The sequence below is a fragment of the Penicillium psychrosexuale genome, assembly GCF_028828465.1.
Source record: "Penicillium psychrosexuale strain IBT 29551 chromosome Unknown utg000006l, whole genome shotgun sequence".
In the NCBI taxonomy this organism is placed as follows: Eukaryota; Fungi; Ascomycota; class Eurotiomycetes; order Eurotiales; family Aspergillaceae; genus Penicillium; species Penicillium psychrosexuale.
In genome coordinates this window covers 1,529,890-1,549,870 of record NW_026643191.1, presented here as the reverse complement: position 1 = coordinate 1,549,870, position 19,981 = coordinate 1,529,890, and the positions used below count along the sequence as shown (strand labels likewise).

The window sequence follows — 19,981 nt, the reverse complement described above, 5'->3', positions numbered from 1 at the left end:
CCGGTTATCCCGTGAAAGAGAAAGCACACTGGCACTACTGTAATATGAATTATTTATCTCTATATCTCTGAAGATAGGAGACTCGCAATACGAGTAAGGCTACAACGGTTTTGACGATGAGTTTAATGGGATTCCCGAGTGCAAGCTACAAGTTCTCTGATACTATACTAGGGGATCATGGTCTCCTGATTTGTGTCAGTGACTTTCGATGGACACGTGACAATGAAGATGAACTTTCAAAGGGCCTTCGATGTACGTCACACTTTGTGGCTCATAGTTATGCACTGGTCATTCAGTATTCATAGAAAATCTTCCAGAGCCCAAATGAGCTTAGTAGTGTGGGTACCATGGCTTTGGTATCTATATTAGTCCTCGGCGGTGGATAGGCAAGTTTATTCTGAACTCAAAGGGTCCTCTACTCTTTTCAAAGAATAAGACTAAAATAATTCCAACAAAAGATTCTCTGTTCTCTTTATTCTCTTTACCAGACCAGATTTTCTAAGAACTGTTTAATTATCTCCGACAATGTCTAAATTATCTAACGATAGTCCTCCGCAATACGAATCACACCATCAAAGCCAAGATAATATACTTATCACTGTCATTCAGAATGAAAGATGCTTCCGGGAATGGGCGCGAAAAATGCGGGATCTTGATCCTAGATTCGAAAAGTTTTTCGATAGCTCATTTCAAGGCGACTTGAGATGCCCAAAAGGTTTGGAGTATGTACTTCGAGGGGGCCGACTACTTGATGAAATGACAGACTTACTCAGAGAAGCTACGAACATACTCGAGGAAAGAATATCACACGGCCAGAACGAGCTCTATGATGCCATGAAAAAGCTTTCTGATACCGAGCTTGATCGCGTCTTTGCTTCTTCAAAGTTGGGCACAACATCGCATAGGCAACCTAACAATATAGACGGCCATGGGAACTTCAAATACAAGTCATCGAGGGTACGGATGTTTTTCCACGCTATCCAGGGGGTATGGGATCATCTCAAGGGCCCGCCAGTCTGAGACTCTTGGGATCGACAGCTTCCTGCGAGTCGCTTTTATTTCTCTATGAGAGTTCTGACGAGGCATTATAAAGAGGGGAAAATAGCATATTGGTATTTGCTTCTGTGATATGTTTGTATCTTTCTTTATACCAATACCAAACCTCTACACTTTGGTATATATTTCACCGTATTCTACAACAGCGAGAAAGAGGTTTGACGTTGTTCATTACCCTTGATGAATTGCTAGTAATATAATCCATCGGACATGAAGTAGTTGCAATCTTGACTAAGCCCTTGATATCTTACTAGATAGTCCACTAGCTCAATACCTTTCTACTAGGTTGCTTCACCTGTAGTAAATCTTCCAAGGCTGGGGGTTCTGGAGTCGCGTCAAACTTATTACTAGGCACCGTATATACTACTTATTATGCCACAAATGTAAATGACTACAAGACTCACCTTTCATGTAATTACAGAACCTACCTTCGAGATAAGAAACGTTTACGGCGAACGGTGAGATCCACGGATTAGCACGAGAAGAAAAGCCAAGCAAGCCAGACAGTGCTCGCGAGCCACGCAAGCACACGGAGCAAGAATGCGATATATAATGAAATAAGAATACAAGAAAAAAAATACAAGGAGCAAAATAAGAATACAAGAAAAATTAAAGATACAAACAAAGTATACAAAAAAACTTTGTTTGTCACATATCCAGTTTTCCCTTCATTTCACCTCGCTGAGGTTCTCGGAGAGAAGCAAAACTGGTGAAACGCCGAGAGGAACGCCTTGGTGCCAGAGGGGCTCACTCCCACCCGAATTGGCGCTTGAGCCAGCGTTCAAGGCCCCGGGCAGCACGGCCAGATTGCTGGACGGTGGTAACAGTGGCCTGGGCTTCGGCGGCCAGGGGGCGAGACGGAGAAGGGGGAGGGGGAGGGGGGAGGGAGACAACCCAACGGAGCGGGCCTGCAGAGTTTGCTATCACGATAGCTTTCATGTCGGTACCAATACTATCTCCGCCCGGACTATCTCCCGCCAACGCCAACGCCTGCGCTGGTGATCGGTTCGAGCTTATCGAGTGACGAAGCCTTCTCCAAAAAATCTGACCGGAGGTCCGCGATTGCAGGAGAGCCTCATGACGATCCTGCGAAGAAGGCCTATTCATGTTCGCAGTCGCGATCTTTGGTGTAAGGATGAAGTGGGGGATATTATGACATAGGAGCGCGGGCGGAGGGGATCACTAGTATTTAGTCGATATGCCACTGTCTATCCCGTCGGGAGATTAGCGGTGGGACAAACACATTGAACCTGTTAATTCCAGAGGACAAGTTTTGTGTCACTGGTGGCTCCACCGTAGAATATACTTCGGCAGGCAGGGTCGCCTCTTCAATATATATTTTGACAAATAACCGCTTTTCAGTATCTAAGGTGGCTTCATAAGCCGTGGGAAGTCAGGCTAAGGACAGAACAGGGCTAGGAGTTGCTGATAATTATTGATATAAAATCAAGCATGCAAGGTAGTTCATGTGCAAGGCGATTTTGATAGTGATAAGAGAATAGCCACTCTATTCTCTATTTAAGTTTGCGTTATATAATCTTAGATGGGAATATTATCTCAATAACTCGCTCGCATGGCTCAGTGGTAGAGCGCGTCACTCGTAGATTCAATCTGGAAATGATGAGATCCCCGGTTCAATCCCGGGTGTGAGCATATTTATTTATTTTTTTCGTCTTCTTTGGACAATTTGCTTTATAAAGCCAAATATGCGCAAGCCTTTCACTAATCAGCTCGCATGGCTTAGTGGTAAAGCGCATGACTAGTACGAAGTCTATCATGAGATCCTCGGTTCGACTCCGAGTGTGAGCATTTTTTACCTTTATTTTATTTCCATCTTTACCTCAAGGATCGCTTCATATAGGCAAAGTTTTGAAAGGTTTTCATTAATCAGCTCGCATGGCTTAGTGGTAAAGCGCATGACTAGTACTAAGTCTATCATGAGATCCTCGGTTCGACTCCGAGTGTGAGCATTTTTTTGCCTTTGTTTGAGCTTTTTGACTGAGTGTTTTGCGGCTTTGTGTGAGCTGCTTTCCACCTTTTTTGAGTTGTGCTTTCCATTATGGTAGTAGGTTTATATAGGCAAAGGTGTGTAAGTTTTCCACCAATCAGCTCGCATGGCTTAGTGGTAAAGCGCATGACTAGTACGAAAAGCTATCATGAGATCCTCGGTTCGACTCCGAGTGTGAGCATTTTTTGCTTTTGTTTTTATACACTCCCTAGTAATTTGCAACAAACTGGTTGAGAATTGCGGCCAGCGGTGGACATACCTAAAGTAGCTAGCGAGTGTCGATAAAGTGTGCCCGTGGCGCCGTCCTGCTCTCCTCACCGCCCTTTTGCCAAATTCGCGTGTACCTAAGCAAGACAGCAGGTAGTTACCTGCACTTTGTATGTAAATCACTGACAAAAATAAGTCACTATTATCACCTCTTATTCTATATCACCCACGTCAACTGAAAAGAGATAGGAATCAGGCAGATTTTGCAATTTGTTACTCAATTTGTTACTACATAACCAACTAATAAGGCAGAAAATATTAATACCCGATCGCGAAGGCGGTACTTTAAATTTAGCGCTTGCCACGGTTACCGCGTTATCAAACTTATCACAGTAGGTACATGTACGAAGACGTTTTTAGCAGCCTCTGAAACTTGTTCGCCTTTTCAAGTTATATAACTCTTAATACTTATAATTGGTCTAACTTTTCCCGAGTCGAAGTTTACCATATGTATCCCTCATAAGTAAATCCCTATCAAAATGTTCTTTTGTATTTCCAAGCTTTTAACAAGAATGGAGTCATATACACAAATATGGAAAAGGCTTCCACCAATCAGCTCGCATGGCTTAGTGGTAAAGCGCATGACTAGTACTAAGTCTATCATGAGATCCTCGGTTCGACTCCGAGTGTGAGCATTTTTTTACTTTTTTGGCTTGTGCAGCCTTAAAGCTTTTAAACACAAACTCAGAGAGCAAGAGACGCGTTTACAGCAGGCGAACATTACTTGGCTGTCGAATGTCGAGAGCGGAGAATGATGGATGGATGGCCTTAAGAAAAGAAAATCCAGTCAAACAGGACCAATAAAAGGACAGTCAGGGCTAAATCCGTGAAATAGAACTATACACAGGCAGAGTGCATGATCTAGCCAGTTCTCCTGCAACAAGTGAGCCTAGAGGCGTAAATATGCATGGTGACGAAACTAATCGGGACGCCTAAGACAGACCCCGGGGCTATGAGTATCTTGTATTTGGGGTGCATTGAAGTCCCAGGCTTGAACACTCGCGCTCTCAACCGCTTTCTGTAGGTGGACCAAGTGACTATCTATATGTAGTAGTGTTTTGGGACTATAGATGCGTAGCTGAGGCCACCCTGTTACTACCAACTTTCTACCTCTCTCCACAAATCTTTATCCCGGCTTCGCCATCAAACTTGCCCCGTTGTGACACTTATTAGGAATATGTAGTAGTACCGCACCGGAGGATGCTCCGGACCAGTTCACCTATTATCTCTTTCGCTTCAAAAGGCTCAACTTGGACCCAAACATGCCTGCGTATGTCGGATTATAATTGCGGCCTGTCGGCTGGGCCCTTATCCTTAATCCCCCACAGTGTGGAGGAAGAAATCGATGAGCCCAATGATGATCGATCGAGTCATGATCCCCGGATGTCACCTCCACACCACGAAACACGCGAACAAAGCTTGGTCGAGCCAGACTGTGATAGTCACTCGGACCAATCGGAAACAACGATGCTTTACTTATAGAGTCGATGTAATGGACTCTTGGCACTTATCTGGATAACCCCAAAAAGCATTTAATTAGGCCCCGGGGCCCCGGTTTATGCCTGGTGTCCAGAATGGCGGTTCTGGTCATTTTGGGTTCTATTCTGCTCAGAGCTCTTGAATTGCTTTTGTCGGATATATCATTACAATGAGTCACTACGAACACCCTTCCTTCGATCAAGATCAGCCAGATGGAGACGTGGAGAAGCAGGATGACAGTGATGGAGTCTGTTCTGCTGGGGGCACTCGTAAGGCCAGCCGAGCGCAAGGGAGTGCAGGTGGACGTGTCAGTGGAGATGAAAGAGATGAGTTAAAAGAATGGGAGTGCTACGACAAGCTAGGATATTCCTTTTCATGGTGGAAAAGATGGACTATCATCTCTGTCATCTTTGCTGTCCAAACGTCCATGAACTTCAATGCCAGTTTCTATGCCAGCAGCATCACCCTGTACGCGACACACTTCAATATCTCAGAGCAGGCCGCACGTGTTGGTCAGATGGGATTTCTCGTTGCTTATGCATTTGGTTGCGAGTTTTGGGCGCCCTTCAGCGAAGAGTTTGGTCGATGGCCAATAATGCAGCTCAGCTTGTTCTTCGTCAATATCTGGCAGATCCCCTGCGCTCTGGCCCCTAATTTCGGCACTATTGTTATCTGCCGCATTCTTGGGGGTCTATCCTCCGCCGGTGGTTCTGTAACTCTCGGGATGGTAGCAGATATGTGGGAGCCAGGTGACCAACAATATGCCGTAGCCTTCATTGTGCTATCCTCCGTGACAGGCTCGGTCATTGCCCCAGTCGTCGGAGGCTTTGTGGCAACCTTCCTTGACTGGCATTGGAATTTCTGGATCCAGCTGATCCTTGGAGGCTCCGTGCAGATATTGCACTTCTTCGTTCCAGAGACCAGGTGCAGCATCCTCGTCACCAGAGAGGCTAGGCGAAGACGGAAAGATGGGGATATGGTATGGAGTGGTGACGAGTTGAAGCAAACTCGCATGTCCTTCCGCTGGGTCTTCATGGTTTGGGTCCGCCCGTTTATTATGTTCGCGCGGGAGCCTATCGTCTTGTTCCTCTCTCTCCTCAGCGGTTTCAGCGATTCTCTCATCTTCACTTTCCTCCAATCGTATACACCGGTATACAAGCAATGGCACTTCAATACGATTACAACGGGACTTGCTTTCCTCCCGTGAGTGCGCACAACCTTGAATTTAGACTGATTCTGATAATCTGGTTATGCAGACTTTTGGTGGGCTATCTCATTGCCTATGTTTCATTCATTCCATGGATTTATCGGGATTGTAAGAAACGAGAGAGAGACCCAGATGCTCTTCAGCCGGAAGCTCGTCTTTATTGGTTGCTATATGGTACGTATTCTCGGATTTGGTTCATTGGTCTCATCACTCACTCGCAACAGTGGCTCCTCTATTGACAATTGGTCTATTTGGATTCGCGTGGACTAGTCTCGGTCCACCTCATGTCCATTGGATTGCGCCTATGATCTTCTCAGCCTTGATAGCCATTGCTAATGTAAGTCATGAAAACTCTTATCCCACAATACAAGACTAACAAGTTATTCTGTGATCAAGTATGCTATTTACATGGCCACAATTGACTACATGATTGCCTCGTATGGTCCATATGCTGCCTCGGCCACGGGAGGAAATGGAATGGCGCGTGATTTCCTGGCTGGTATTGCAGCGATGTATTCAGTGCCTAGTAAGTGACCATAATCCCTACAACAGAATATCCACTGACCACAAAATACAGTGTATACAAACATGGGTACAACGCATCACCTTGAATGGCCTTCTACCTTCCTGGGCTTCATGGCAATTCTCTTCACCATTCCAATATACGTGTTCTATTGGGAAGGTCCTAGGATTCGAGAGATGTCACCATTCGCGCAGACCTTGGCTTCCGACAGAAAGAAGGCTGGCCGCAGGGTTTCTTCTTGTGGTTCCGGTGATCCAGATCCCGTTGAAAGGTATCTGTCTGAACGGTCTTCACAAGCGACCAGAACCAGATCCGGTTGAAAGGTATCTGGCATGTTCCTCGAAATAATTCCATGTCTCTAGCTTGCCGTGGTTTGGGCTGAGATTTGCATCAGAACGGCGGAAGGAAAGAGTATGAAATCACTGACACAGGATATAATTGGTTTCATTGATTTTTATCTTAAAAGCTTTTCTTTGGTGACATTCTTCGTGCTGATCTTCATTTCTGTTGCGTTGGCCTTCATCACTGCACTGCTAAACTGGGAAATATTTTTGTATTATTTTTGTATTGATATAATGTCACAATGGACTTTATTCTGGGATATACTTGCTGTCGCACACTTACGCTTGATGCAAGAATGCCATCATCCCATCATGCCCTAGAGTAGGGGCGATTAAGTATGTCACCAGGGCATAAATTTTAGTATATTACTGCACCTTCAAAAAATTACCTGGCAATATTATCTAATGAGAGGGTTATGTCCCGGTGGCATATAGTCGCCCGTACTAGAGTCATATCATAGCTAACTCGGAAATACTTCCCGATGCAGCACCAGCAGCGATATTTACTTTGTCCACAAGGGTGTTTGAAATTAAGTATAGGGTATAGACGTTTAGATACAGTACAGTTGATGGCTCGCAATGTAGAAACGGAAATCAAGTAAAATCATTGATTCCAAGAATCCTGGAGTTTTCGAATGGCATATTCAGTAGTCCAACCCAAATCAGCTTCGACGCCCCGTAGCAGATCAACAATAATCTGATGTTCCTCGGGATTTTCAAGACACTGCCCGACAGCGACGAGAAGCGGGACCATGAATATGCGAACTCCACCTTGGGGGCGACCCAATGCAATGCCGCTGACTTCACGGGCACGGAATTCGACCTCTTTCGTGACCTCCCGGTACCCTTGTAAGCGGTCAAAGGCTGTAGACGGTGCACTGATCACATCTGCCGGACGATTGAGCAATAATGCGATGCGCCCGAAATGGTAATGTTGCATGGCAACAGCACAGGTTGTCAAGCCATGGAATATTTCAGGGAATGACAAGTAACTCCCTTCGGCAGTCTTTGATAAATCCTTGGGGCGTTCGATCCGCACAGAAGAACGGAACGTTTCTGGCACATTTTCAAACCATGTTTGAAATTCGAAAGATATCCTGAGCCAGGTATCTGTGTCCGGATAAGGCAGTTGGGTGGCGTTTGTTGTTGTGCCTTCGGGTGAGGCTGCCGGTGGAGATCCTGTCCACTGCGCAAGCTGTAATTGTTTAGACCTGGCGAGGAAGTTGATGACTTTCGTGACAAGCCAGATCAACCCATTAGCAGCCTGATCTTCCTGCGATAGAGTTGACCCGTTCCGGATAATATGGAAGGATTTCTGGTCGTTGATTGAAATTCCTGCTGCCCGCCAGAGGGGCAGGTTCTCTGGGTCGAAATGTGTAGGTGAGCGGGTAAAATAAGAACCGAGATAGTCTTGGCGGGCGAAATTCCAGAAGGCAGCCCGAATACCATGAGAAAACAGGGCGGATGATACCGAATGTAAACCGAGAAGTGACTCAAACAAAGGACCAATGCGAGCAAGTTGCCTGGGGTCTAATGTTAGTAATAGAACAGCAACCGCTAACAAGGATCTCTTACATGTGCCATTCGTCCCCGGGCATATCTAAAAGCCTGTACATGGTAAGAAGCGTAGCAGACGCCAACAGCTCCTCTGTCTTTCGAATGATCGCCATGTCGTTTGGATCTTCACTCGCGGGCTTCATGTTCGCTTGAGTCTGACGGGAGCTGATCCATCGACCAACGATCTCAAAGGGGGATTCTAAGATGGCTGAGCTAGACACAGTGGTATAGCCATCGGACGTGAGGTTGTTCAGGTCCGAAGCTCCTAGGTAATAGTAATTGGCAGCTTTGAGGAACCAGTCAACTTGAGTTGCGTTTGGATAAGTTTCTGTAGTCGCAGGGCTCGTGAACATTCCACCCGTGGAAGCCTTGACCCCTTTCAAGCGAGCTAGGTGTTTGGCTGCTAGCGCTGCAATAGCGTACTTCACGGACAGATTGCTGATGGCTCGAATAGGAACATGAACGGTGAAGAATTTTTGAGAATCGGACAAATCTAGCCTATTGTATTATCAATACGCTGTACACGCCAAGGGAAATGCCAGTTATACGCACCATGGACCTATGACCTCCGAGTAATGTCGAGTGAGGAACGCGATCTCGTGTTCAGTTCCAGTCATGAGCTCCGAGAAAATGTCCTGGAATTCATCTTTTTCACTTCGATGTGATGAGCTTTCGGAGATGACCCTTTGGTAATCGGGGCCCTTATGTGGAATTGGGGTGTAGGTGTTATCAAATGTTGGGAAACCTCCTGCGGCCGCAGTTGGTGAGATTGACTTATATATTGTGTTTCTTGAAGATTCGCTGCCTTCCTCGATGCCAGAGATGGAGTTGTGAATAGAGATAGCTGGGCTTTCTGGGGCATGCATTGTTGTTTGCTGGATACTCCCCATAGCAACCTCTGGGCGGTTAGAAGGACCAGGCATTTCTACTATCATGGAGTCATCTCTCGAGTCCATCTGAAAATGAAGAGCCGGATTATCTTGCTCCTGAGGCTGATTCCATTGCAAGGTCTGCTCATTAGGTCCTACTTGTGAGCTTTTTGGCTGTGTCGGGTCTGATATCAGCTCTGCGGGGACGTATCACAAAGCATGAGTGCTTAGGCAGTTGGCAGTTTGACCTACTTTGTTTGAATTGAATGCAGAGCTTGGCCTTGAATGAGGCTCCTGATATGGAGCATAGCGGCGCCTTACTGTGGCTCCCTGATCGATGAATTTGCGGGTCTGAACATACCCCGGGCATTCTACCCCCGCGGTGGTGCACCGCTGACAATGAGGGCGAGTCTCATCACACTGCCCCAGGTTAGCGAAAACCTGCACATCCAAGTTCAAGAAGTCGAACTAACTTTGAGATGTCTCTTTTTGCAACGCTCGCATGCCTTGTTAGATGGCACCCCAGGCATTGTGGGTTGCGTGCTAGTATCGCGATTTCCAGGGCTTAATGCTCCGTTTTCGAGGTCATGGGAGAAGCTCTGCGTTGCGTCGTTATAACACATACAGCTACTTCACATTTCGAAAATACATCAGGCGAGGACGCAATCCCAGGGCAACAAATCTAGAATGAATGATGCAAGGTGCGGCCAAGGCCCGCGGGCTGAAGGGGGGATGACATAATATCCCGGGAATTTCTCGCTTGGAACTCGGAATTTGGTGACCTTTTTCCCTTGTACATCCTGTCGTCACTTGCTTCTTTTCTACAAAAAAATCATACACCATGCTGCGAACACCGTCAATTCTCGTTGATAGACAATATGACACATCTTCCCCATTGATCCGGTATATTGAAGGCCACGATCGGATACGTTGGGGCTCAATATCTTCAACACAGCCGGTTCTTTCAGGACCAGAACAAATCCGCGTATATCGCGAATGGATTGGTGTGTCACCATATCAAATTGACTAGTGAATCTGGTAACTAATTCTGCAGATGCTGGGAGACCTCATAATATAGTATGTTGGGAGTGCCGTCTCCCCGACAGTCTGATTGGTTGCCAGACCTGCTGTAGGTCCTACCATACAGCATGTTTAATGGATGTGGTTCGCTCTGCAAATAACTTCCATTGTCCATCTTGCCGGGCAAGAGCTTGGGATCGTACACCGCCCCAGTTCCCCGTGCCATCTCCAACCCCAAGCACTGGAGGGACCCCAAACAGCCATTCAGACACGTCATCTGTAAACATTTCAATTCGTCGCGATAGATCGCCAACAGCATCACGGGGTAAATCCTCAACGGCCTCGGGGATGATGCATCCCCCTACTTTGAACCGTATTGATGAAGTCAATGCTCGCGGTACGCCAACTGAGGTATATCCTATTGCAGAGATGTACCCTCGGCTTCTGGAATATCTAGCGTTACCAGATGCTGAGACAGATCGCCATGCCCAATCGTCACAGTTCAAGCATCAACTGGGAATGGCTATGAAAGAGATTGAATCATATCGGGCATCGATACGAGACAAGACGAACATCCGAGAGGACTATTCACGATTACAGCGCGAGAATGCACAAATCAAAGCGTATCTTGATTCCAGGGACTCACCGCGAGAGTCTAGTATTCCAAGCCCTTCGACAGTTCCACACAGCATCATCTCAAAACCGGTGTCTGAGCAAAGGGTGAAGGCTTGGGACAGCCTTGCCATTGACATGTTTTGACTGTTCGTGTCTGGCTGCACGAAGCCTTTTTGACGTATACTCAACGAGGAAGTTGAAATAATGATAAAGAGTTACAACTGCAGCAAAAGAACAAGCATTGAATGTCCCGAGCTCTCGATTCACCCAACACGATCACTTTCAATGGCCTCGATATTTGCCGAACATCTTTCCTCGACGTTCTAGATGCATGTTGGAAACCGTGCATTTCGCCGAAAAGTTCCCGACCGGTCGTAATTTGATCATGTCACCGTCACGCTCTCCATTTTTGATAAAATGGCGCGGAGAAGGTTACATGAAGTGAAGTTGCTCTCGAAATGGACGAATCAACCTCTGGAGAGACTGCGTTCCCCGCATCTCGGGGCAATTGGCGTCCCCTCAATCTCAACGATCGACAAGTCAGGAACCCGGTCATTGTGGAACTCGGACATTATCAAGTTTCTTATTGGATTTTTCAACCGTCTTCTCTCCGTATCTTCGGGTTTTCGCTCCTTGACCTCTTCCCATGCGGGGAATGAGCGTGGCAGGGTGTATTCTGGGACCAGATACGGTAGATGTGACACCATTTCGGTCGAGCGTCGATACTACATCCACTGGGGAATTGCTCCTGCATTTCATTTTGGCCTAAGTGCAAGGAACCAAGGAGGTGACTGGCAGTTTCCTAATTTTTCCTCATTTCCCTCGAAGGGCACTTCGCATGCCGATCTGGCCCGGAATGCTTCCCCCGCGACTTATTGCCAATTCCCTATAAGGAGCTTGAATTCCGTGGAACGCGTCTTTTCTACGTCTGAATTGTAACCTGGACAGCTTTTGGATTATTCTTGTGTATGGCTGTAGATAATCTCTGGGTCCATTATGCTACCACAGCATCACTCCCTCCGCATGTGCATCTTCGGTGGCATCGTAACAGCCCTATATGCTTCCAACGTGATCGCCGCAAAGCATTCTTCGGATGACTTTGACGTCTTGAAATATGTCGATCCTTTGATTGGCACCGCGAATGGAGGTTTGTCCTGAATATGACGAGCATTTTTGTCAGAAAAGGCTGACAATTCTTACAGGCCATGTATTTGCGGGTGCGACTTTGCCATTTGGTAATTCATACGATACCCTTTGTTTTCATTTAACATGGCTAACAAACGCAGGTATGGCCAAAGCGGTGGCGGACACTGCAGGCGAGAATCAAGCTGGCTTCGCTTACGATACGGAGGTTGTGACCGGATTCTCACACATGCATGATTCTGGGACTGGCGGTGTAAGTTTTTTTGCAGACTATCGGAGAATATGCCCTGTATCTGACTGATTTCACAGTCCCCGTCAATGGGAAATTTCCCCATCTTCGCTCAAGAAAATTGCCCGCATGACGATATTAACCAGTGCAAATGGCAAAAATCGGATAGAGCAGCTGTCTGGGACAAAGAGTCTCCTGAAGCTCGTCCAGGATACTTTAGCATATCATTGGCGAATGGGGTCCATGCGGAAATGACAGCCACAAATCGATCTGCTCTATACCGGTTCACGTTTAATGAAACCTCCAGCCAGTCGCTCAGTCCAGTAGTTCTTCTGGATTTGATGGATTTACCTCAATCTCGAACAAGTGGAAGTGCCGACGTGGACAGATCAACTGGGCGTCTCACGGGAAGTGGCACTTTCAGCCCGAGCTTTGGTATTGGCAGTTACAAGTCATATGTTTGCGTTGATTTCAAAGGAGCAGAGCTTCGTGATACAGGCATCTGGGAGAAAAACCAAGCAAACATCAGCAGTCGGTCGCTGACACTCGGGTCTGACACATCATCCACTCTTTCGGCTGGTACATTTGCCAGATTCCACGCCCCCAAAGACAGCAGTATTCTCGCTCGCGTTGGCGTTAGCTTCATAAGTGTTCACCAGGCCTGTGCGAATGCGGAGCGAGAGCTACCCGACTTTGACTTCGAGGGCACCGTTTCCGCTGCTGAATCTGTTTGGCGAAAGAAGTTGGATGTCGTCTCCGTGGAAGCAGATGGAGTTTCACCAGATTTACAAACAGTCTTCTGGAGTGGAGCATACCGAGCACTCATCAGCCCGCAAGACTATACTGGTGAGAACCCTCTTTGGGAAAGTGACGAGCCGTATTATGATAGCTACTATTGGTGAGCCAACCCGCTTCGAAACAGATGACTAGCATGCTAATGATACGCCCAGTATATGGGATTCTTTCCGCAGCATTCATCCACTGCTGACCCTGGTTGATCCTTTCTCACAATCCCTCATGATGCGCAGCTTGATCGACACCTATAGACATGAAGGGTATCTGCCTGATTGTCGCATGTCGCTTTGCAAGGGATTCACACAGGGCGGGTCCAACGCAGACGTGCTTATGGCAGATGCGTATCTGAAAAAGGTTCCAGGCATTGACTGGGACACTGCATATGAAGCTGTTGTCAAGGACGCAGAGGTGGAGCCTCAAAACTGGGATGTGGAAGGCCGTGGTGGCTTGCGGAGTTGGAAAAATCTCGGCTATATTCCTTTTGATGACTATGATCCTGATGGCGAAGGTACACACACTCGGAGTATATCGCGGACGGTGGAATATGCCTACAACGACTTTTGCATTGCCGAGATGGCACAGGGCATGGGCCACCAGTCTGACTATGAGAAGTATACGAAACGGTCTGGAAACTGGGTCCACATGTTCAAACCCGACCAGAAGTCAAGCATCAAAGGGGTTGATACCAACTTCACCGGATTCCTACAACCTCGATACACGAACGGCACATGGCGCTACCAGGACCCGATCTTGTGTAGTCCTCTCTTAGACTTCACCGGATGTTACCTCAATCCTGATGGCCATGAGACCTATGAAGGTAGTGCGTGGATGTATACCTTGTGGGTCCTCACTTCTGCTTTATGCTTCTTGAACTCGAAACTAACGCTTTGCTTACAGCTATGCCCCCCACGACATGGGCGCTCTTATCAAGACGCTTGGCGGTGCCGAATCCTTCACCTCTCGACTAAGCTATCTCCATGACTCTGGTTTGCTCTACGTGGGAGATGAACAGGCCTTCCTACCCGTATATCAATTCCACTACTCGGGACGGCCAGGTCTCTCGGCAAAGCAGAGCCATTTCTACATTCCATCCCAATTCAACACAACAGTCAATGGTATCGCCGGTAACGACGATAGCGGAGCCATGGGATCATTTGTTGTTCTGAGCATGATGGGCCTCTGGCCAGTGCCGGGTCAGGACGTTTACCTGATCACTCCGCCCTATTTCAAAGAAGTCAGCATTCGAAACGCCCTCACTGGAAAGGTCGCGACTATCCGCAACATCAATTTCGATCCTAGTTACAAGTCCATCTATATCCAAAGTGCCAAGTGGAATGACAAACCGTGGACAAAGAATTGGATTAGCCATGACTTTTTCGCTGAGGGTGGTGTTCTTGAACTTGTGCTGGGACCTAAGGAGAGTGAATGGGGAACTCGTGTTCAGGATCTCCCGCCGAGTTTGAGCGATTATCAATGAATTGTTGATTTGAGGAGCAACTGTGGTGAGAGAGTGGCATTTCGAGATTGTTGGCCTCTCTGATAAGCAGTTTACTTTTATCAGTATATTTTATCAGTATATTCACGACTTGACACTATGAACTATATCTCTTTTGATGTCTTTTATACTGCTTTTTGAAAGATTTTGATACTATCATTGAAAGACTGTATAAACCATACTGCATTTTCAACAATAACTAGTACTTGTAAAGTGAGAGTGGATATGAAATAATACTACCTGGCAATGTTGACTCATGAGAGTCCTACTTAGTTAACTAGTCGTCATCGTAATTCGCTGAACCTAAGGCAAAGTGTATCCTCCATCAATAATGAGGTTTGCACCTGTCATATAGCTAGACGCATCTGAAGCGCAGAACACGTAGGCCTAGATAGGATTGTCAGTTGGTTTCTAGGGAACTGGATTTGTGGAATCGTACCCCCTTCAACTCATAAGACTCGGCCATTCTCTTGGCGGGGATCAAGTCAAGCCACTTTTCGCGCCATTCTTTGGGGAAGGTGAACAGAATTTCAGTAGCGATGTATCCAGGGGAGATGCAATTGACTCGGCAGTAGTCAACCCACTCGACAGACAAGCACTTGGCGAGCTGAACAACTCCTGCCTTAGACGCATTGTACTATTCGAGGATGAGCGACATGAAAAATGAGTCTTTCCAATAGAGAACATACCGCCGATTGCTTCTGTGGAAGATTGACCAGAGTCGCGCTGGCAGAGGCCGTGAATATAACATTTCCATGACCCTGTGTCTTAAAGATCCGGCCGGCAGCTTGGGCAGAATAGAAAGCACCATCAAGATTGACCTTCATGATCTCGTGCCATTGATCGGGGGTGTAGTCTTCGGCGGCAGTGTTCGAGGCAATCCCAGAGTTGACGACCATGATATCAAGTTTCCCGAAATCTTTCGCGACCTGCTGCACAACCGCCTCGATCTCAGACTGGACGGCAACGTTGGCTTTGTACGCTGCTGCGCGTACGTTGTTAGTAGATGCAATCTCGGCTGCGACTGCATCAGCGGCATCGAATGTGTAATAGATCAAGGCGACCTTTGCAGTTTGTTAGTTTGATTGTTTTGTAGCGTAAGGTAGTGTGGCTTACATTTGCACCCGCTTCGGCCAACGCTCTCGAGACTTCAAGACCAATTCCACGGGCGCCTCCTGTGATGAAGTGTTATTTGAGAGGCCTTTATAATTGGGAGCTACCGTACCAGTCACAACTGCGACCTTGCCCGTGAGGTCGAAGGCCTTCATAACATGCTGGTTTGGGGGTTGTGCGAGGACCATTATGTCGTATTGGCTGTTGCTCGCACTCGAGATAATAGGATAAACTCAATCGAAGATTAATAGAGAAGGGAGGAGCTGAGCCTGACATGTCCCTCTTAATCCCCGCATCTGTTCAGCTCTGACGTGTCTCCAACCATTGCGGCTTCCTCCTGCAGCCAAATCCAGTCTAACCCTGTTGAAGGTAATTCCTGGCGAAAGCGACTAGACGCTGATGATTGGAACGCCCTGTCTCACTCGATGCCCACCGAGACTCTTATTTTTTTGATGTTTTCGGTTGTTGGTTCGCTTTCTCGTTGTTTTGATTTGAACCGTTTGCATGGCTAGGTGACGCGGTTGGGTGAGAGGCATCGAGACGTCGATTCACTTTTTTGAGTCCCTTGAACAACTGCTTATTCTCTCTGTTGAGCTCATAAGCCCAGAGGAGAGTGAGGGCTTCGTTTGACTTTGTATTTTCCATTGTCGAAGATGGAGCTCGGAGAGGTGGAGAGGAAGAGAAGGGGAGCTGAGGACTAAGAAAGGGAAATGGAACAAAGACACTAGAACTACCCAGAAGAATACATAGCCATTAATTAATTAATTATTCTCCTTCTAGTGAATTTACTGACTTCAAATAATTAGGTCTCTACCTTATCTCCATTTCGTAGAGTATAGCAAAAAAAAAAGAGGTGCTAGACTTCATGTGCTTTGTATCTGATCAAATATCAAGAAGACACCGAATGCTCAAAGATGTTGTTCGGTTTTTCTCCCTAATCACTCATCGTGTCACATTCGTCCTCGGGATCGACTTCGGTCTGCTTGGTCTGAGCCTTGCAGTCATCATCCTTGTCCTTGATCGCATGAGTATCTTCATCACTCTTGGTAGAAGCTTCCATTTCATCAAGCTTCTTTCTCAGGCGGTCTAGCCTCATTCTAGCAGCATGGTTCGTGATGCCAAAGTGTCTAGCGACGGCTGGGGCATCAACCTGTAAGTTGATATTGTTAGAATTCATGGCCAGATGTTCAAGTGAGGCCGAACAAAAGAAAATACCAACCTGAATACCTGAGATCTTGTGGCAGGCCCACAGGAACAAGAGCTGCTTTTTCAAATCGGAATCTCTAGGTTCCTTTGGCTTGGATGGGCTTTTCCCAGCCTTTGAGGCTGGGGTTGATTTAGTTGGAGCCATTTGAAAGTGTAATAACCAGGTATGAGCTCTTTGAGTATGATAAGTGAAGTTGTGGGAGAATAGATAATAGTAGTGAAGTCGAGAATGAACAAGGAGAGGAAGTGAGAGAGAGCTCGAGTAGGACCTTTTATATTGGCATCAATAGCAAACAACTATGAAAGGCATGTCTCTCTCAACTTACATGGATGAGTACAAACAGAAGAAAAATACATTTGGACACTTTGATCCTCTATAATATATACATTATTCTATCAAATTGGGGTATATGACCATAAAAGCAGAAAAAGTCATTTGAAAACGCCCAGGTAAAGAATCAACTACCCTTTGTCTTCACAGACTCGAGGTTTTTGACTGGATGTAGAAAGATAGGAGGAAGGCAGAGTCGAGGGTTGTTCTTCTCCCACTGCACACGATTAGCATCAGAATATGTCAAGACAAGAACAATAACTCACCTCTTTGGCACCGTCATAGCCCAACCAGGCTCTGTATAGCTTCTCCGAAAATTCGGAGTTGAACATAAACGTCGTATTGTGTATAATATTATCGTGCTGACCCCAGCTCCAGATGCTGTCGAACCCAGCGTTGACCTTGCCAGGTTCGCCCGGGTTGACATGACGGTTCAACTCCTCAGGATCCCATTTGGCATCATGGTAAATCGGTTGAGGAATTTGGACCGCTTTCAAGCCATAGTACAGAGCCCAGGATATAGGAGACATCTCGGACGCGAGACCAACCCCGGACTTCACCTTATCCTTATGCAACATGCCGAGAAGTCGTGCCGAGATGCGAGACATTGCTACAACAGCTGCCCAGCGTGGGGTCTCTTGGTCTTGAGGGAAATTGAAGACACGGTCACGGAAAGGCCAGTCCGTACCAACTGGGTTGAAATGAGGCAGCCAGGTGATCAGATCGGCTTCTTCACCTACACCCCAGCTCCCTGGCTCATCTTTTGGATGTGGCACAGGGGGGATAATAGCTTGCCCTTCGATGTCGATTCCTTCCGCGGGATGAGGGCCCCAAACACTGCTGTTGTCATGGCCAGGCATTTCCTGATCCACCTTCTTCACAAACTCTTCCCAGGTGCCATGAACAGCAGGGATATAGAAGTGAGAGTTGCGCTCCCACAGATACTTGCGTGGCTGCTGTTTCGCAAACTCTGTTGCCTTGTGCAAAAGGTCGTACATATGGCCGATATACCGCGAGTCCATCTCGAACTGCCACACGTAGTCATACTGAGGGTGTAGTCGTGAGAAGATCTGTGTGGGCTGGAAATACTGCAGTATAGCTCTAATAGGGTGTCAGTAGGGGCATGTCTAGCTCTGAAGGGCCAACACATACACATGAACATCAATCCCAGGATACCAGTCATTCAACATTTCCTCGTTAAACCATACCGCCAGGCTGCACAGTTCCTGCGGCAAATGTTTTGCCTTGAATGCCTTCCAGGCGGCATAATCGGTCTCTTCGGGCAATTTCTCGCCCTGGCAGTCGATCAGGAGAATAAGCTCATATTCTGCACCTGAGTAGAGTGACAACTCCATCAGCATAGATCGAATGTGATACAAGTCATTCTCGGTGTATTTCATGCCGATCCAAGAGCGCAATATAACGGCTGTCCGGGGGACGGTCTTGTCTGTTTCATTCAGGGGCTCGCGAGGCTGCACATCCGAATCCAATGATTTGTAAAGAGCGATTATCTTCTCTTCGGATGGTTGCGTGCGATAGCGAATACTATTGCGCTGCAGACACTCATTTTGCAAATTGGCCCAGTCCACCTGCTCCCAGTTTATTTCGGCGGCCTCGTCGGAACCGAATGTACCATTCCAATTGTGGCGGGTGGTCTTGCCCTCGAGGAAACCATATGCACCATATCGGGAGTAGCGATCGGCGCAGAGACTGTTGTTCAAATTCCACGACTCATACGATCCAAAAGTGGGAGTTGGGAAATCTATTTGACGATTAGTTCCCCGCCGGCTCTTCAAATCTTCCTCTTCGCACCTGAAGTATTCCAGCGAAACCCGCTCATCATCATATCTTCATCTTTGCGGCTCAGGAGTCGTCCTTGGGGCCCAATACACGGCTGGTACGATCCTTTCGACGTCGATTTCCATTCCGCACTATCATAGTGTGGATAGGGGTCATTGATTAATTGGGCCGAAATTCGAGATTGAGTGGCGTAAGCGCTCGGGAACGGATCAACGGGTTGTTCTGTAGGGCTGATACAGATCAGAATGGACCAAGAGAGACGAGAAAAGAGGGATCTTCAATTACTTTGATAGCTTCACGCGCAACGGAACTACTAGAGCTTCTCTGGAATAGGGAACGACAAAAAACACCAGGCACAGGGCGGCGATAGCGAAGCAGCACCTTGGAGAACCGAAAAACTTCCGCAGCGCCACGAAGAAATCCATTAGAATGTGCAAAATCTACAAAGATGCAAAACATTAATCTGGGAGCCTTGCAAGTTTTGTAGCTCTTGAGAATCCCCCAGGGCTAGTGGCTTGGCTCGGCTTATGGGTTCTATCATGTGTGTTGGGCCAATCGTAGAGAGAGACCAACGCGTGTAGGCCGAGAGACTCCGAGCCAAGAGAATAATGAGCAGTGTAAAGGACAGTAGAGATCATTCCTATGTTACATTCTTTGGTCTCAATTAATGCCCTTCAAGGTGTTTCCATAAATTAATGGCCTTACCTTGACATCTCGGATCCCGCTGGATCTGCTGTTTGTCTTATGTTGATCTTCGTAGCCCTAATTTTATGTACTCGTACTCGTACTCGTCTTGATAGGGATAGTGATCGCTATGCACATCCATATGTACTCAAATACTAAACTAACAAGATCGATAAAAACCATAGCTCCAATATCAGCCCAGTTGACATATGAAAAAAAAAAAAAAAAAAAAAAGAAAAACGC

At 46.9% G+C, this 19,981-nt stretch overlaps 8 protein-coding genes across 8 annotated transcripts; 3 read left to right on the top strand and 5 right to left on the bottom strand.

The window, feature by feature from the left end:
• Nucleotides 1-1,803: 1,803 nt before the first annotated feature.
• N7518_010424 (uncharacterized protein) lies at nucleotides 1,804-2,163 on the bottom strand (the record flags this gene model as incomplete). Its single annotated transcript, XM_057191350.1, has 1 exon — nucleotides 1,804-2,163. The coding sequence occupies one exon, from the start codon at nucleotides 2,161-2,163 to the stop codon at nucleotides 1,804-1,806; it is 360 nt and encodes a 119-aa protein (XP_057037486.1).
• Nucleotides 2,164-4,979: 2,816 nt separating this feature from the next.
• Nucleotides 4,980-6,860, top strand: N7518_010423 (putative MFS multidrug transporter; the record flags this gene model as incomplete). The annotated part of the gene is made up of 5 exons (XM_057191349.1): nucleotides 4,980-6,013; nucleotides 6,067-6,191; nucleotides 6,242-6,354; nucleotides 6,414-6,543; nucleotides 6,595-6,860. The coding sequence occupies 5 exons, from the start codon at nucleotides 4,980-4,982 to the stop codon at nucleotides 6,858-6,860; spliced, it is 1,668 nt and encodes a 555-aa protein (XP_057037485.1).
• Nucleotides 6,861-7,485: 625 nt separating this feature from the next.
• N7518_010422 (Zn(II)2Cys6 transcription factor domain-containing protein) lies at nucleotides 7,486-9,837 on the bottom strand (the record flags this gene model as incomplete). Its single annotated transcript, XM_057191348.1, has 5 exons — nucleotides 7,486-8,404; nucleotides 8,457-8,936; nucleotides 8,991-9,481; nucleotides 9,629-9,727; nucleotides 9,781-9,837. The coding sequence occupies 5 exons, from the start codon at nucleotides 9,835-9,837 to the stop codon at nucleotides 7,486-7,488; spliced, it is 2,046 nt and encodes a 681-aa protein (XP_057037484.1).
• A 311-nt stretch (nucleotides 9,838-10,148) lies between these two features.
• N7518_010421 (PHD finger protein) lies at nucleotides 10,149-11,086 on the top strand (the record flags this gene model as incomplete). The annotated part of the gene is made up of 2 exons (XM_057191347.1): nucleotides 10,149-10,311; nucleotides 10,362-11,086. 2 exons carry the CDS (start codon nucleotides 10,149-10,151, stop codon nucleotides 11,084-11,086), a joined length of 888 nt encoding a protein of 295 aa, XP_057037483.1.
• An 852-nt stretch (nucleotides 11,087-11,938) lies between these two features.
• N7518_010420 (glycoside hydrolase family 92 protein) lies at nucleotides 11,939-14,586 on the top strand (the record flags this gene model as incomplete). Its single annotated transcript, XM_057191346.1, has 6 exons — nucleotides 11,939-12,089; nucleotides 12,145-12,177; nucleotides 12,229-12,338; nucleotides 12,395-13,212; nucleotides 13,265-13,948; nucleotides 14,007-14,586. 6 exons carry the CDS (start codon nucleotides 11,939-11,941, stop codon nucleotides 14,584-14,586), a joined length of 2,376 nt encoding a protein of 791 aa, XP_057037482.1.
• Nucleotides 14,587-14,907: 321 nt separating this feature from the next.
• Nucleotides 14,908-15,905, bottom strand: N7518_010419 (SDR family oxidoreductase; the record flags this gene model as incomplete). The annotated part of the gene is made up of 5 exons (XM_057191345.1): nucleotides 14,908-14,991; nucleotides 15,044-15,241; nucleotides 15,294-15,668; nucleotides 15,721-15,779; nucleotides 15,830-15,905. 5 exons carry the CDS (start codon nucleotides 15,903-15,905, stop codon nucleotides 14,908-14,910), a joined length of 792 nt encoding a protein of 263 aa, XP_057037481.1.
• Nucleotides 15,906-16,651: 746 nt separating this feature from the next.
• On the bottom strand, nucleotides 16,652-17,068 carry N7518_010418 (uncharacterized protein; the record flags this gene model as incomplete). The annotated part of the gene is made up of 2 exons (XM_057191344.1): nucleotides 16,652-16,867; nucleotides 16,937-17,068. The coding sequence occupies 2 exons, from the start codon at nucleotides 17,066-17,068 to the stop codon at nucleotides 16,652-16,654; spliced, it is 348 nt and encodes a 115-aa protein (XP_057037480.1).
• Nucleotides 17,069-17,381: 313 nt separating this feature from the next.
• On the bottom strand, nucleotides 17,382-19,479 carry N7518_010417 (DUF3405 domain-containing protein; the record flags this gene model as incomplete). Its single annotated transcript, XM_057191343.1, has 5 exons — nucleotides 17,382-17,471; nucleotides 17,521-18,355; nucleotides 18,407-19,016; nucleotides 19,067-19,284; nucleotides 19,340-19,479. The coding sequence occupies 5 exons, from the start codon at nucleotides 19,477-19,479 to the stop codon at nucleotides 17,382-17,384; spliced, it is 1,893 nt and encodes a 630-aa protein (XP_057037479.1).
• Nucleotides 19,480-19,981: the final 502 nt, after the last annotated feature.